Source organism: Saccostrea echinata, unplaced genomic scaffold (assembly GCF_033153115.1).
Source record: "Saccostrea echinata isolate AGI-Se365-2 ecotype Australia unplaced genomic scaffold, CSIRO_AGI_Sech_v1 ptg000023l, whole genome shotgun sequence".
NCBI classification, from domain to species: domain Eukaryota; kingdom Metazoa; phylum Mollusca; class Bivalvia; order Ostreida; family Ostreidae; genus Saccostrea; species Saccostrea echinata.
Genome location: NW_026889772.1, coordinates 11,706,307 through 11,721,930, shown reverse-complemented (window position 1 = coordinate 11,721,930; position 15,624 = coordinate 11,706,307). Strand labels below are relative to the sequence as shown.

Below are 15,624 nucleotides of genomic sequence, written 5' to 3'. Positions count from 1 at the left end.
TGTATGGATTTCAAAGATTGCCTTACATCGAGACAATTGAGATTCCTTTAACATTCGTTTAAACGTGTTGTTGACACAAGCTGGAAATTGCTGATACAGGTAAACAAAGTATGAATGAGATTCAGGTGTGCATTATCCCAGCTGTAATACACAGGGCCCCACATTCCTCTAACAGTGTTTAAGGGAGACGATTGGTGTAAAGAATAAAATGGGCGGAGCTTTCACCAACTGGTCGGATAGGCTTACTGTTGCTACCGTTTATTCATAAGAAGAGAACGTCCATTGAGAAAAGAACAGATTATTTCATTCCCACGCCGTCTTTATCATTTAAAATTCAACGGTCAAAAATACAAAGAAGGTAAGTGCTCGGTTGAAATTTTCAAATTTAAGTCAACTCTTCAACAAGTATTTTGTCTGATATTACACGTATTTAAGAATTGTGCATTTTATTTTCAGGCAACGGAGGTTTTAGTATTTTCAAAATTAAAACGAGGATTGAGCTTATATTGATGATAAAATGGATTACACGATTCTCTTCTTATGTTTGTGTGCCACGACAGTAGTGGCCGAGAACGACCAAACGGAATGTACAGCCAATGAATACTTCAACACAGAAACAGCTGAATGTCTCCCCTGCACTCTGTGCCGGGCTTCAAACACCATTATCCGTGTTCCATGTTCAGCTATTGCTGACACGGTGTGCGGACCCTTCATAGAATTCGACAGATTTCATCAGGCGCCCATCATCAACCTGTTGCCTGCAGACAATGACACCACTAAAGTGTTGGTAACGGGGCCTATCTCCGGGGGTTCATACGAGTCCACCAAGTCCCAGGGCAGCGTCCCGGTGGAGAGGGTGACTGATGAACGATGGTACACTCTGGCCATGGCTCTTGTCGGTGTCCTGTCTGTCGTATCAGTAATAATCATCGTCTACATCACCATCTACTGCTTTGTTTGCAGAAGACACAGAGAAGAAAAAGAACTCATTTATTATCCAGGTAAATAATCTTCCAGATACTAGTAAATAATTTATTATCCAGGTAGAAATAAATATCTGATTTAAAAATTTCTGAATTATGTGGCAAAATTATTCAATTTGAATTCCAATTTGAATGACTAACCCTGGCATTGTTTCAGATAGGGTTTCAATCAGTTCGATTGTCAGATTATATACTATTACAAAAAGATATAGCTCCTATTATTGCTGTGTAACTGTGAAAAAATGCAGGTTAAATTTGGTAGCAGTTGGTACGGCATTACCCGCTCTCAAGGATGTACGCTGATGTTATTTTGTAAATGGTTAGTGGAAAAACGATTGTGAATGACTGCATGATCAAAGTACGAGGAACTGAGCTTCAATAGTTAGCATTCGCAATGAGTTGAAGGCACTGGTGCCTAAACACAACTTTATTCTAAGTAGCTTGTTTTATAATTACTATTACGTAAACTAGGATGAGGTGCTCATTAAAGTTACTGATTTTTCCCCTTTTTAAATCGTTGATGGATTTTCAAGAGGGTCTTTGGCAAAACGTGTCGTTTTCTAGTAAGAAATTGTCAAAGCTGTGTTTCTGTAAATTTTTTTAAAAAAATATACAAGTCAACAATTTTTTTTTTGAAATAATTAGAAACATTCCTTCCATAGTGATCTTTGTAACCTGAGATCTAGATTGACCTTAAAGCAGATCCTAATATTTGAAAATTACAGCAAGTCGAGCATGACGATCAAGAACAACCCCTAATTACATACATTTGGCCACCATGCATTTTAGATGAGTCATTTTTCTTTAAAAAAAAAGAAAAGAAAAGAAAGAAAAACAGACCATAATGCAGCTACTCGAAGTACACTCACATGAATACAAAACCCCCAAGATATTTGGGGATGGGGATGTATGATTAACTAGCAGTGTTGTAACTTTTGTTTTAAGCAAAATAAGCCAAGTATATATGTATATGATGTCAGTTCAAAAATTGTGCTAATTTATCGAACCCTGAGAATTGCAGTCTACCCTGATTTGGTAATTTTGACTCTGGAAAACGGTATATGGTTGTTGTTTCAATTTGTTGCACATGAATGAAATATTTATCTACAGTGTACGCCGTACGGGAAGATAATTGTAATGTTATCGGGTGAATCAGAACTGAAGAATTTTTTTGCTACAGGCAGATAAAGCTTTACGCTTGTTTTGACTTTGAAACACAGTAATTCTACTCCGGTGGTTTATTTGCCTTTCCAGTCAGAATACACGGATTCCCACACATTTCAGACCCGTAGGAAGCAATTTCTGTTTTGGGGGGAGTGCAGCCCCAAACATTCGTAGACAAGCCAAAAAAAGTTCATCAGATGTTAGACGTTTTTATTTAAGTGATACACCGTAAATTATCTTTGTTTTGTATTGTGCATTATTATTGTATTGTACATTATTATATATTATTATATTGGTAAAATTATTTGGGGAGAGTCCAAGGGGAAACACCCCCCACGGTTCTTAAGGGAGAGCCTTTACATATCCAGATAGTTCTTCCCTTTTGTAGTCTGTCTATACTCTAACTTATAAATATATATTTCAAACGGGTTTTGTAGAGCTATGTACATCTGCTCCAGAAACACCAAGAGTATTGACACCCAGGATGACATCACGTGATCGGCTAAAGAAACACATGATTACATCATACAGAGAAGAAACTGGCGATACTTACGGCGCAACGTCAAACCAAGTGGTTGTCTTGGCCAATGGGTTCGAACCATTTCTAGCTCCCTGCGAAGCATCAACAGACAGCGACGAAAACAGTGGACAAACCATTTCTTCGTCTTCAACAAATTATGTGTATTTCAAAGCACCACCTTGTGCCAATGTTTGACATGTTTTCAAGTGACAGGGTCTCATTTACAAATGTACATTCCAGGAGAGTGTGTTATACCGTCCATATGATACTAACCGAGATTGAAAATATATCGTGTTCAGATTTGTACATATTAATATTGAGATTATTATGTTTGGTGCATACGTGCACAATATCATTGTTATTACGGTACGATGGACACCGATTATGACACTGTGTAGCCAATTCATGTATAACTTTGCATTCAAAAGAGCTGGTTTTGAATTTTTACACAGTTCACACATCCGAAAATCATTCATCACACAATCCAGTGACCGTGTTGAATTGGTCACTAAAGGTGTGGTTAAAGAACCCTTCATATGAGTGGAAACTGTGGACTGAAGTGAGGGACCTTAATCTGTTTCCTGCTTGATTGTGACTCCCGCTGACTCTGTGGACAATGCTGGTCAGCTACCCAGGCCCGAGTGACCCCGTGACCTGGGAAATCGATGTCCATTTATCCCTGCAACCCATCATGACTCAGGAAAGGTAAACAGCCTGTAAAGTCTTTATAATTCTTTGAAATTTAAAGGATTTGTGCCGAAAATGACTTTTATAGATTAAGAATGGACATGAAGGATTTGAATTCTTTTTCTAAATTGTCACTTTAATCTCTTGGGGCAGAGAAAAGCCATTGGAAATCCATTTTGTAAGATTGATGGCAGTGACAAAGTTCTAAATTTTCCCACATTTGCCATATAAACACATACTTTTAAAGAAATAAATGTAGATACCGCTGAACTTGCTAAAGTGTTTTTATTTTTTTTTTCCAGATATTTCCAAGGCTTTATTTATGTACATAGGAGATGTGAGCCCAGTTAGTTTCATATTCGAGAAGTCTACACCTTTATTAAGAGACATGCACTTAAGTCATAATAATGATGTTCAATTAATATGCACTATACAGAATTTTTTATGTTTATTTTTTTTTCTTGTTTTCACAATACACAGAAGTGATAAATTTGCTTTTTTTCTGTATAATTGTTCTGTTTAATGTGTAACGTTTGAAGTTATTTCAAGATACTAATACTGTATGTTCACTAAAAACAATTGTCTTGCCAAAATATATTTGTACTTTAGAAAATAATGTGATCGTTTTTCGCATTTTTCATTCAGTCGGCTGTGATATAACCTTTGTATATTTAAATGTATATACATGTATTTATTTTTCTAAAAGCTAGCAGGCAAAACGTACCAAAGCATTCATGCATCGCTTTTTCTGAAAATGCATATGAAGCTGTTCTTAAATAAAATATTTGGAATTAAATTTTCTTTTTTAATATTTCTGAAGACCATATTTAATGTTTTGAGGGCAAAATTGAAAACATTAAGATTCCTTGGGGTCGGCTTTGAATTAGAACGGCCATCCAAAGAGTCTGCGCTCTCTGTTACCCGAGCCACACACTGAAACAAGACGGGAAGTTAGACGAGTTTATTTTTCTTTGAGATAATTTTGAATGATTAGAAGGGGGATTTTTTTTTTGGTAATTTTGGAGAATCCTTGCACATTCCACAAAGTGAAACATCCCTGGCAAGGTTATAATGCTGGCAGAGACTGCGTCGACCTCGGCCATTATTAGCAACATAGCCAAATTAATCTGACATTTAAATGCAGGATTATAAAAGCATTGAAACTAATGTCAGTTCTAAATTTCCACACGTTTTGTCATGAAAAAAAAAATGATTTTTGTTTTTCATATGATTGTATTTCTAACTAGCATCTAGTGAAGAACTGTACTCGTATTATCCTAATTTTTCTACAGATATTAAAAGTGCATGACGAACCTTTATGAAATTCCCTCCAAGGAACTCAATATTTCGATAACTGTTTCATGTTTCCGGATGCACAATAATTTATTAAGAATGTGGAAATATTTCATATACATCAGATGGCCCTTTGATATTCGCGTGTATCAGCTGAACAGCGGAATGAATGTTCTGTCTGTTTTAATTTGACGTCTATCAGATTTTACATCTGCCTTATCTCCTTCAGCATATTCTTGTATGACTAAAGTCTTTGTAATCTTAGACATATCAAAGTAAGTAAGTACCACGTTTCTGTTAGTAAGAGGACGAGACAGGGCGTGACAATTGCTCGAGTTTATCACGAGATCAGGTTAATAATATTCTCCCCAACACTGTGTCCATTGTTGTACAGAGATGTAAACCAACATCTTTGTTTACAGAATGTGCATCAAATTTAGAAATAACGAGACGCAGAGTTAACCTCCTTGCTGTAGCCCCTCTTTGTTCATTATCCCGTCATTGTTTATGTTTATAATATTTATATTCCTTTTTTCATAAAGGGGTCAGCATAAGTAACCAAAAGGATTTAAAAGACACAAAAAAGCTGTAAAAGATTTTTCTGAGTCATGATACTTTGGTCATCGTTTAATTTATTTTTCCTCTTTACTTTGGTATCACTGGATATTGGACAGTTCTTTGGAGAATGCAACAAAGAAATTTAAAAAAGGGGAGGGAGGAGGTTAATACGCCGTCAGAAACGGGACAATGGGACACTTCAAAAAGATTAAATTCTAAAAAGGGGCGAAATTGAAATTCCATTCACAGAACTGATCCGACCAGTATTCTAATAAATATCTTAGTGACCTCTTTTCATAACCCAAAATACCGTATTAAACATGCAATAGATGTTTCAGGACCTTATTTAAAAAGAAGAGAGGTTTTGTTCACCTAAATATGACGTTGCCCTGGGAAATAAAACTTGTGGATTATCGAACTCAATGAAAATTCCATTGCATATTTAATCTTGACAAACAATATGGACTCAAATCTAATAAGTACAAAACACAAATGAAAAATACAATTTTAAATAAATATTTACAAATTTAATCTTGTAATGCGGCAAGAAAATAAATTGTGCATATATTATGTACTTGCCATTGTTTTCTTTAAAAGTTTTTAATAGTAAATAATAGTCCCCCATCCCACAATTTTATAAGAGTTTTGAACTTACAGGGTGGAATTAAATTTCTTGATGTCGGACCCTAATGATCTGTTATAGGATCACTGACAGTAAGCATTTACCGTACACAAGTTCCCCTCAGCAGAATATATTGATTGTACCTGCATCTTATTTTCTCAATTCCTTTTGCCTCATTGCTTATTTTAAAGATATTTTCCCAGCAGTGAAATATAGATTCTAGAGGAGCAAATTGGAGTTTTCTTATTCCTGTGTAGGGTACATACATTGGGTCTTTTTAGATGCAAATCATCAACATCGCCAATAATCAGTTATCCGACTCCCTCAGCCATGCGGCTTTTTAATGTGAATGTTTGACCTCAGATTCGCTGTCGATTTGTATCCAATTTTCATATTTATTCCAAGGCGTGCTTTTGACACGCCAAATAATTGTCACGAAAGAAAATACTTTTCTTGTGTTCGCTTAAGGATAAGGGTACCCCTTCTAATGATTATGAATTCATACATCATTGACCATCACGTGAGAAAATCTTAAATATGCCGAAAGGGTTTTGCATGCTGTTTTGGTGTCCAAGGTCCTCATTATGACAAAAAAGAAGACTTTTCCCACTTTTCTTTATATTTTTACATCGATATACAATTTAATAAAATCTCGCATAATAATAAAGGTTTACAAAGAAACGAGGTTCTTTTGTTTCAGAGTAAAGGTCAAACTATATGTACCCGTCCATATTATTTCCTTTTTTGTTCACATGGTTTTCATTTTAGCCACTTAACTTTTTCATCCTCATTAAAACATTCACATTTTATCTTCGCTAGAGGGGGAGTGGTTGGCCGTTCCACTTCTTGCATTCGAACTGAAAATTATGTAATATCTACTTTGCCAGATGGAAGAACTCCTCTCTCGTTACGGTACATTAAAATATTTTAATTCAAGTTTTGACCGCAAGTGTTCTTTTGAAATGAATTATTTAAGGATAAAAATAAAGCTTATGTAACAACCATCTCTTCATTTGAAGACTGACCAGAGTCTGGAGGCACTTTATTATAGAGCTAAAACTTTCTCCCATAGGCATAATATGACATGTTCCGGAAGCAGGTTCCTTGCAGCTTCGGCTATTAACAGACATAAGGAACGCGTCAGGGCTTGGAAAATGCACATGTGCAGCTATTCCAGTACGAAAGGAAAGTTTAATTGAAAAAGATGCTTTGGAATAGTAGCAATGTCTTTCAAAATTACCGGAAACATGACGTCATAACGTGTAGGAGTCTACAATTATGTAACATCTGATGAGAGAAAACTAATTATGGAACTGTTAAATGTTCTTCGTTCAGATGAATAAACCAAAATGAATTATATTTATATCCTGAACATTGGCAGATTTATTAAAGCAAAGGCCATGAAATCTTCTTCTGGAATTTAAAGTAAATTCTTGGAACTTTGAGTTATTGTAGAATGAATGGCATGTGTTCTAGTATCTTTTACAAAAGTTATACAAGTATTTACAAACAAAATTTGAATAAATTCTTGTCTTCAGAAAAAATTAATGACATTTTTCCATTTTAACATTAAGACAATTTTCAATTTTAAAAAAGTTGTGAAAAGTATTGCCCTTTTGCCTAGCACTTTGCAGAATCTTTGGAATTTTACAGAATGAAATACATGTATTACAGTCTGGTTGACTAATAAGAAAACTCTCACTTTTTATCAGCGTACATATCATATCCGATTTTACTTTCCCGCGCGCGCGAACCGTGGAGGTTATGGTTTTAGCCGGCTGGAGAACTTTGTTGTGAAAGATGTAAACGATTAGTTAATCAACTCCCTACCACTCAGTAATGAAAATTACCAGTCCTCTGGTGTTTTACGACCTTGCGTAATCCAAATCATGTTTTGCTCATGTACGAGCGACACTATTAACATTCCAAATAATCTTCGTGCAGAGGGGGGAAAAAGAGCGCGAGTAACTGTATCATATTCCAGACTCATGTATCCTTGAGGTGAATTCTTTCATTTGTTTTCAAATATGAAATGTTTCTAAGGAATTTCATAAATCATAATTACGTTGATTTAACATAATATCAGTGACGTCATTAAGCTTTTATAAGAATGTGTCGGAAGCCCGGATTCGTTTAAGGAGGGCATTTAAAGATGGCAGACCTTTTGGCAAAATAAAATTGTTACTCAAGTGCAATTGATAACAATTAGAAAACACAAAACTGATATGATCTAAAAAGAAAAAGCTGAATATGAGTTTTATGGCTCGAGTCAGATAAGATTAAGAAATTAAAACATAATTTGTTTGTTTTCATGGTTTGTCTATTGATGAACAACATTTTCATTTACGCCATGGGAAGCGTTAAATAACAAAAAGTTTCCAGACACTTTAACCATTTTAATGAAATTAACATAATTGTATGTTTTGGGTCATTTGTAATTCCATTTTCCTTCGTTTGTCATTTCTGGACATCTGTGGCTGATCTGCCAGCACGTGCATTCCCTCTGAAAAGGTCAGTCACCAATAACACGCCGAGTTTTCTTCTATTCAGACATATGTTTTGCGATAGTTTCGTATTTGTGTGAGAAATTTTGCACTAGAATGTTCACACAAGCCGGTTCGCATCATAAGATATTGCAGAAAAAACATTATCACATTGATTACAGAAAACATTATAACAGCGTTTCGTTATCTTGGAATAATGGTTCTCATCAGCCTTTGGTAGTTTTGTTTTTCTGCTAACGGCGAAAAAAGGATGAGGAAGGAACAGGGGCGTTTCTCCCTCATTTGAGAGGCTCTGTCGCTATTTAGAGCTCTGAAAATGGTGACCCAGTAATGCGACGGGTAGTCTAAGCTGAATAGACAATATAATCTATTAAGGATGCTGCTTTGAACTCGGTGCCATGTTAGCTTTATCTTGCCAATTGGAATGCTGAATGTACGCATTTCAGAATCATTATACTGCAGACACATTAGAATTTTGGATCATTTTAGTAATATCTTATTAGTCATGTCGCACCTGTTATTATTGCACAATTTAATTAGATTCTCCTGGAAAAATAACAAATAGCTAATCGCAACGGAATAATTATTCCGAACGTTTCACTAATGCAATTTATTAGGAATATACGTGTATATGAAAAGTCTTTTCTGTGGTATATCCATTATTCTTACTAGTCATAATTTAAAACTGATATTGGTTGTAATTGTTATTTTCACATTATATTGCTTATTGATATTTTTGAACAAATATAATGTAGTGAAATTAAGAAAAGGTGAAGATTTTTTTTATGGTTTTGATACGAATATTCAGCAGTGTCATATTGTTATTTTTCCTAATGCCCTCAGATATAGTAATATAATATGTTTGCATACTGATATTTTACCCTTGTATTTTCAAAAGTTTCTTAATAAGTTTCAATGCCGATATTAACAGTGCAGTTCTGCGCTTTCGACCGTCGTGCCTGCCGGACTAGATGATTGACAAAAATTATAGTCTATTATTCGTAATTTGCTTAAAAATCATAATCGGTATGTACACTATTGACGTAATAAAGGCAGAGACGGGGGGGGGGGATTAAATATTTGTCAAAGTTTGACCAAAACTTTCTCAAAGGGTTCCAATCCTCGATCTTTTCAAACTGTTCAGTAAGATCATAAATTATCTCTTGGTATTCCCCAATAATTATGTTTATTCCTTTTAATACATTGAAAAAAAGTTGTTTGGTAGAGTAATCAAAACACAGTATGGGCACTGCGGAGAATACCTCATCAAATGGCAAAAGCTATACTGATAACCATCGCAACCAGAGTAAGCTATACCTATTAATAGAAACTTCGGCTTTAAACTCAACTTCAAAAATGCAAGTGATAGCGCAAGTTGAGTAAATAAAGCGCCCGAAATCTGTTATTTTCATCTACATAAAAAAAGTCTGTAACATTCCTCCTTCATTAGATAATGCAGATGAAATGACTCATCTCTATATAGGAGCTAAGAAGTTTGGATTTGAAATAAGCAGCTTGAAGTGGCGGAATTGATACATGCGATAAACAAAATGATCAGTTTGTTTACTTTCGTCGCCGTTGAAGACTTCTTTGACATGGAAAACCTCTTTTGCAGATACAATGCATGAAGATAAGATGAACATAGGGGGTTAGGATACAATTGATGTAGGGGGTGGGGTGGGGGTTTACAACCGATGTCGTATATTGAATGAAGGTCGTTGCCCAAGTGCATGCAAAAACATCCCTATTATTTTGATATCCTCCTACACATGCTCGGAACATTATTGCCCACTCATTTGGTGACTTAAATAATTTCTCTTAAATATGCAACTAAGTAAGATTACACAATTAGCTATATTAAGTATATTATATCACCATCATTACAGTATTATTTAATAATTAGAGTTGTTCATTGGTGGAGACGAAACAAGATATCGTCACATACATTATTACACAGGGACTCCCGGAGTTTAAAAAAAATTACAATAGTTGTTATAGTGTATGATTTTTTTAAAATAGACTATTATGAGAAGTATCCCCAGGGCGGATTCAGGAATTTGCGCTAACTCAAGAAGAGCGTGAAATATATATCAGTGGTAAGGGATGTGGTGGCCGCCTAAAGGCCCCCAGTAGATCTAGGGTGAAACCCTGATGGGGGTCCGGGGGGGGGGAGGGGAGAGAGCCCCCGGGAGCTCACGATTTATAGCGATTTTAAATTAGTAACCTAAAGATAAGACTCCTCGTTGTAGATACAAGAGTCTGCAGGTACAACCAAACGTTTAATCAATTACAATTAATTAGTTGTTCCAAAATTTTTATCATCAGATTTTTTTCTTCTGAATTGTCAAGCTTATTTGCTCCATACAAGTTGTGATTTGAGTTCGTCTACATTTCTTGATTTGAGCGAAATCTAGCCCCCACCACCATCACACACTCCATGTCTCTAACCCTAATATACCGTGTACGTCTCGTTTTTATAAAGCTAGAATCAGGAAGTTGCACTTATTTTAACTTTTTAAAATTAATTTTAAAATTTCAGCAAAAATAAATAAAGATTTTGCTGTGCTAATGTTGCTAGTTTTGGATTCATCTCTATAATTTCCTAAAATAGCATATCGAAGTATTTTATGCAAAAAATTGTTAAGAAATTCACATTGTCACTTTTAAAATTCTTTATTTTGCTTTCAGCAGCCTCGAACAGTATCTATAAATATAATATTTGTTTTGTCGGTCGACGATCGCTATTGTTACTTGTTATCATAACATAACCATATTTTTTTCACTTTCCAAAGTTAATGAAAGCGTTTAAAATATGTGTACGTAGTCCGAACCCCAAGTACTGAAAATCAGCAGTATTAAAAGTAATTGAAAATGCTCACGTAAATGCGTCTGAATTCAGAAAGTAATGTGATTTACCCATGGTATTTCGTTAAAGTTCAATTTTATAGTAAATCATATTATATAAGGAAAATTATAAAAATCTCATACATATTTTCAGATACCAAGTAAAATAAAAGTACCAGCTGTGCATTTTCTAAATGAAAATTGATCAACAAGCAATCGTATCAAGTATCAACAAAAATCGTATCCACTATCCAGGCATTATAGGAGAAAATCTTTTTTTTTTACACTTCGAATATGGTATTTTAGTTCTCTGAACAATTGTTACTAGTATATAATACATTGTGTATAAGGCTTGTGTTATCATATCAAGACATCACAGATCACTTCCAATTTCAAAACATGCTAAAACTATTGGTTTGTAAGACTAGATTAACAGAAATTCGATTTCCCTAAAAATAATTTTTTGTACTTTTGTGAGGTACAAACTAGAACGTTTCTAAGACTTCAAAGAGCGCTTCATGAAATATGCCTACGTGACAAGTCTGTAAGGTTTACCAGTTTCAATATTTAAACCTCAGTTTGCATTTAATCATAAGATGCTGCAATTTAAAAAAAAAAAAAAAAAAAAAGGTTTAATATATTAATTAAAAATGTTTTTTTTCAACATGTTCAAACTTCTAACACATTTAAGAAATAAAATATCATTTTTAGAGTTTCATTGGGATATGACATGAAGTCGTTCAGGTGATCAAATTCTATAATGCCCAAAGGATGTTATAGTAGATTTGATCACACACCAACTTCATGTCATATCCCGATGAAACTCAAAAAATGATATTTTATTTCTTATACCTACATTTTACTTTTTTATTCTTGTTACAAAGAAATATAGGCACTATTTAGACTTTGCTATGGAAATGCAACATAATGTACCTACAATACATATTTTATTAATTTTATATGAAAATACAACATTTTAATAAAACATTTGTTTAAATGTTTAGTATATATAGAATCTCCCATGATATATGGTTGAATATGATTTTTATCCAACAAGTTGTGTATTTTTTTTTATCCCTGAGCCTTGGCGAGGGGATAAAAACACACAAGTTGGATAAAAATCATATCCAGCCACAAATCACGGGACATTCCTTTTATCAAATATCAAAAAAAATATCCAATGAGTGATATCCACGGGATAAAGGGGTAAACAAGGGATAAAAACCATTAGTTTTAAAACAAATATTTTCTGCAATGTATTAAGGGATTTTGCTGAAAAATCTAGTGAGGCATTTGCCACAATTGGAGCTACTCCCCTGATATTATTATTTTTATCATCTGTAAAATGCATTCAATAAGGAGTCGATCAGAAAAATTTACAATGAAAAGGATTCTGTATGTCCAGTGCCCAGATTGTGGCTACATGAACAAAGTGTACTAACAGTGATTAAGGAAAGATGCTTTACCCAACAGACAATGTCAAAGGTCGGGGAGTATTTGATATTAATGTCAAGGTTGTTACAGGTTATTGAATATAATTTATACGGATATATATATTTTTTTGTCATTATAGGACTAGAATGCATCATATGAAATGAAATTTTAGTTAATTATCAATAACGAAAAATTTTAGAAAGGGGCATACCACTGAGTCACTGAATTTTTACATGAATGCTTGCTTAGAAAAAGAATTACATGTACATATATATTTCTGCTTGCAGATTTGGATTTGATAACTATAGCCTACTTCTTCTTTCAAAATTATAAAGTCAATTGATTATAAGAACCTTTAGGTTGAAAACCTTTATTCCTTTTCTTTTAATTGCTCTAATAAATTTTTCTCAATTAGAATACATGAAATTTTTGAGTATTATTTGTCATTAAATAATTCTATCTATTAAATAAATTATGAAAATGTGTATGAAAATGAGGAAAGTAACTTTTTTATCCCTGATTTCTGTACAATATGATGACACAAACCTGGCACTAAGCAAGATAAGCATACCGGTACTTATGATGTGTTAATTATAAATGTGCGTTATTGTTTACATGTAAAGTACACTGTATATATACATGCAGTATGCATTTCAATAATAAAATGAAATATTTGGAGATTATATTTCAAAAGTATGGTGCATGCTGGAACGTGAGAAACACATTTCAATAATCTATTCTCCACCATGAATATATATACACTGTAGTCCTCATAAAACTGAAAAATCATAGATGTTGCATATATATTCATAAGTTTTATGCTTCCTTTGTTTTTCATCCTGTATATGTATGTTATTGATAATGATTCAATTCAAGCAGCCTATATCTAGCTCTAAATCTGGTATATATCTTAATTGACATGAGTCAGTCTGTAATACACATGTACTAGTTGAATATAATTAATATTTTATATATTGACTAGTCTTAAAAAATATTCTTATGAAATTAAGTTGTTTGAAATACTTATTTACATGCAACTTAGGAATTATTTGTAAAGTATGCTGTGTGTTAAGGGGAATAAATTTTGCTTTAAAGCAATCTGATTATTAGTCCCCTACAAGTGAAACCAGAGGGGACTATAGGTTTCCTCTTCATCTGTCTGCCCATCTATTTGTCTGTCTGTTTAGTTGTCTAGCTGTCTCTCTGTCTGTCAGTCTGTCCCACTTGGTTTTCCGTACTTTTTTTCTAAATGCTTGGAGATATTGAGCTCATTTTTGGTATGTGAATGTATCCTGATGAGTTATAGATCAAGTCTGCATTTGGTTTTGCTTCATTGATTTTTGACGGAATTATTTAATGGTTTTCCACAATTTTTTTTAAAAGCTTGAACATATTGAGCTATTTTTTTTTATATAAGACTTTAAATTAATTGATAGATCAAGTTTGAATTTCATTCCGCTTCATTGATTTTTGACTGTATTAGAACATTTTCAATTTTTCATGGGAACCAGATTTCACTTGCCAATAGGGGACTAATATTGCTATGGCAATACTCACAGAATGCTTGTTTACCATCATTCTATTATTTCTAGATTTTTTTTATACCTGTTATAATTTTGTCACTATACATGATATTCAAAAGATGCATACATGCAAATTAAATTCATTCTATTCCTACATCAGTATGATCAGTGTTGCTGTATTTTCTACACAGTCTCATAACATATAAAATATACATGTATGTTCTAGACATTCAAGATGTAAAGCCACTGTTTTATTAAAGTTTTTATTCCAACTTTCCTAAAATTGGCCTTGACCTGTGGTCTTAAAATTTGGAAAGTTTATTTAAAAAATGTTTGCAAGCATGCACATTTCTTGAGGTCTATGATCATGCATTCTCTCTTGCAATATATATAAAACATATGCAAGAATACCATCCGGTCATGTACTATAAATGCATATTATATTAATTATTATTATAATATACCCCCCACAAACAAAGTTTGGGGGTTATATAGGAATCACCTTGTCCGTTTGTCTAGCTGTCTGTGCATACATGTCTGGTCCATATCTTTCTTACGGAGGAGCATTAGAATCTTCTACTTCACACAAAGATTGCTCATGACCTAAGGGTGTGTCATGTCCTTAACCCAAGGTCATGACCTAAGGGTGTGTCATGTCCTTAACCCCAAGGTCATTAGGGCAAGTTCAAGGTCACTGAAAGAAAAAGTTCATAATTCGTGTCTGGTCCATATCTTTCTTATGCAAAAACTTGAATCCAGGTCATTTGGGCAAGTTCAAGGTCACTGAAAGAAAAAGTTCATAATTCGTGTCGGGTCCATATCTTTCTTATGGATAAACTTAGTGAGTTACCATTTTACACAAAGATTGCTTATGACCTAAGGGTGTGTCAGAATTTTGATCCAAGGTCATTTGTGCAAGTTCAAGGTCACTGAAAGGAAAAGTTCGTAATTTGTGTTCGGTCCATATAATCAGTATTGATGTTCAATTAGGCTACGCCTTAGTTTCATTTATTAAAAATTTATAATGATCAATTACCGTAAATGTTTAAACAAATTCTGAACACCAATCCTAGTATTAGTGATGTGGCACCTTCTCTGAAAAACCTAGCGGGGGTATAAGTCCACTTTGGATAGTTCTAGTTAATTTTATTTCATAACCTTGACCTTATAATTATGACCTTGAATATTAAATGATCTATTGTGATGACATAGGTGATTAAAACTAAAAGACAATTAAATGTAAGAAATTGATGGGTACACATTCTGCATTTATCATGAATTCATTCAAAACTTGCATTTCCTGATAAATCAGTATAACAGATAAACCAGTAAAAGTTTTTGAACTTTTGTCAATGATAAGAAAATTTAGTCCATAACACCCAATTTTTTTTTATTTTTCAGAAGGTGAGTATTTGAGGATGATTTGGTATAAATTTCAAATAAATCCTATGTTTGTGTCTTTTTTAATAGTAAAATGAAGAAGGTATTGTCC

At 33.7% G+C, this 15,624-nt stretch overlaps 1 protein-coding gene across 1 annotated transcript; it reads left to right on the top strand.

Annotated features, from left to right (window-relative positions):
• Positions 1-256: 256 nt before the first annotated feature.
• On the top strand, positions 257-4,150 carry LOC133191198 (uncharacterized). Its single transcript, XM_061326934.1, has 4 exons — positions 257-358; positions 457-1,001; positions 2,585-3,372; positions 3,657-4,150. The coding sequence occupies exons 2-3, from the start codon at positions 518-520 to the stop codon at positions 2,860-2,862; spliced, it is 762 nt and encodes a 253-aa protein (XP_061182918.1). The 5' UTR covers positions 257-358; positions 457-517; the 3' UTR covers positions 2,863-3,372; positions 3,657-4,150.
• The last annotated feature ends 11,474 nt before the right edge of the window (positions 4,151-15,624 follow it).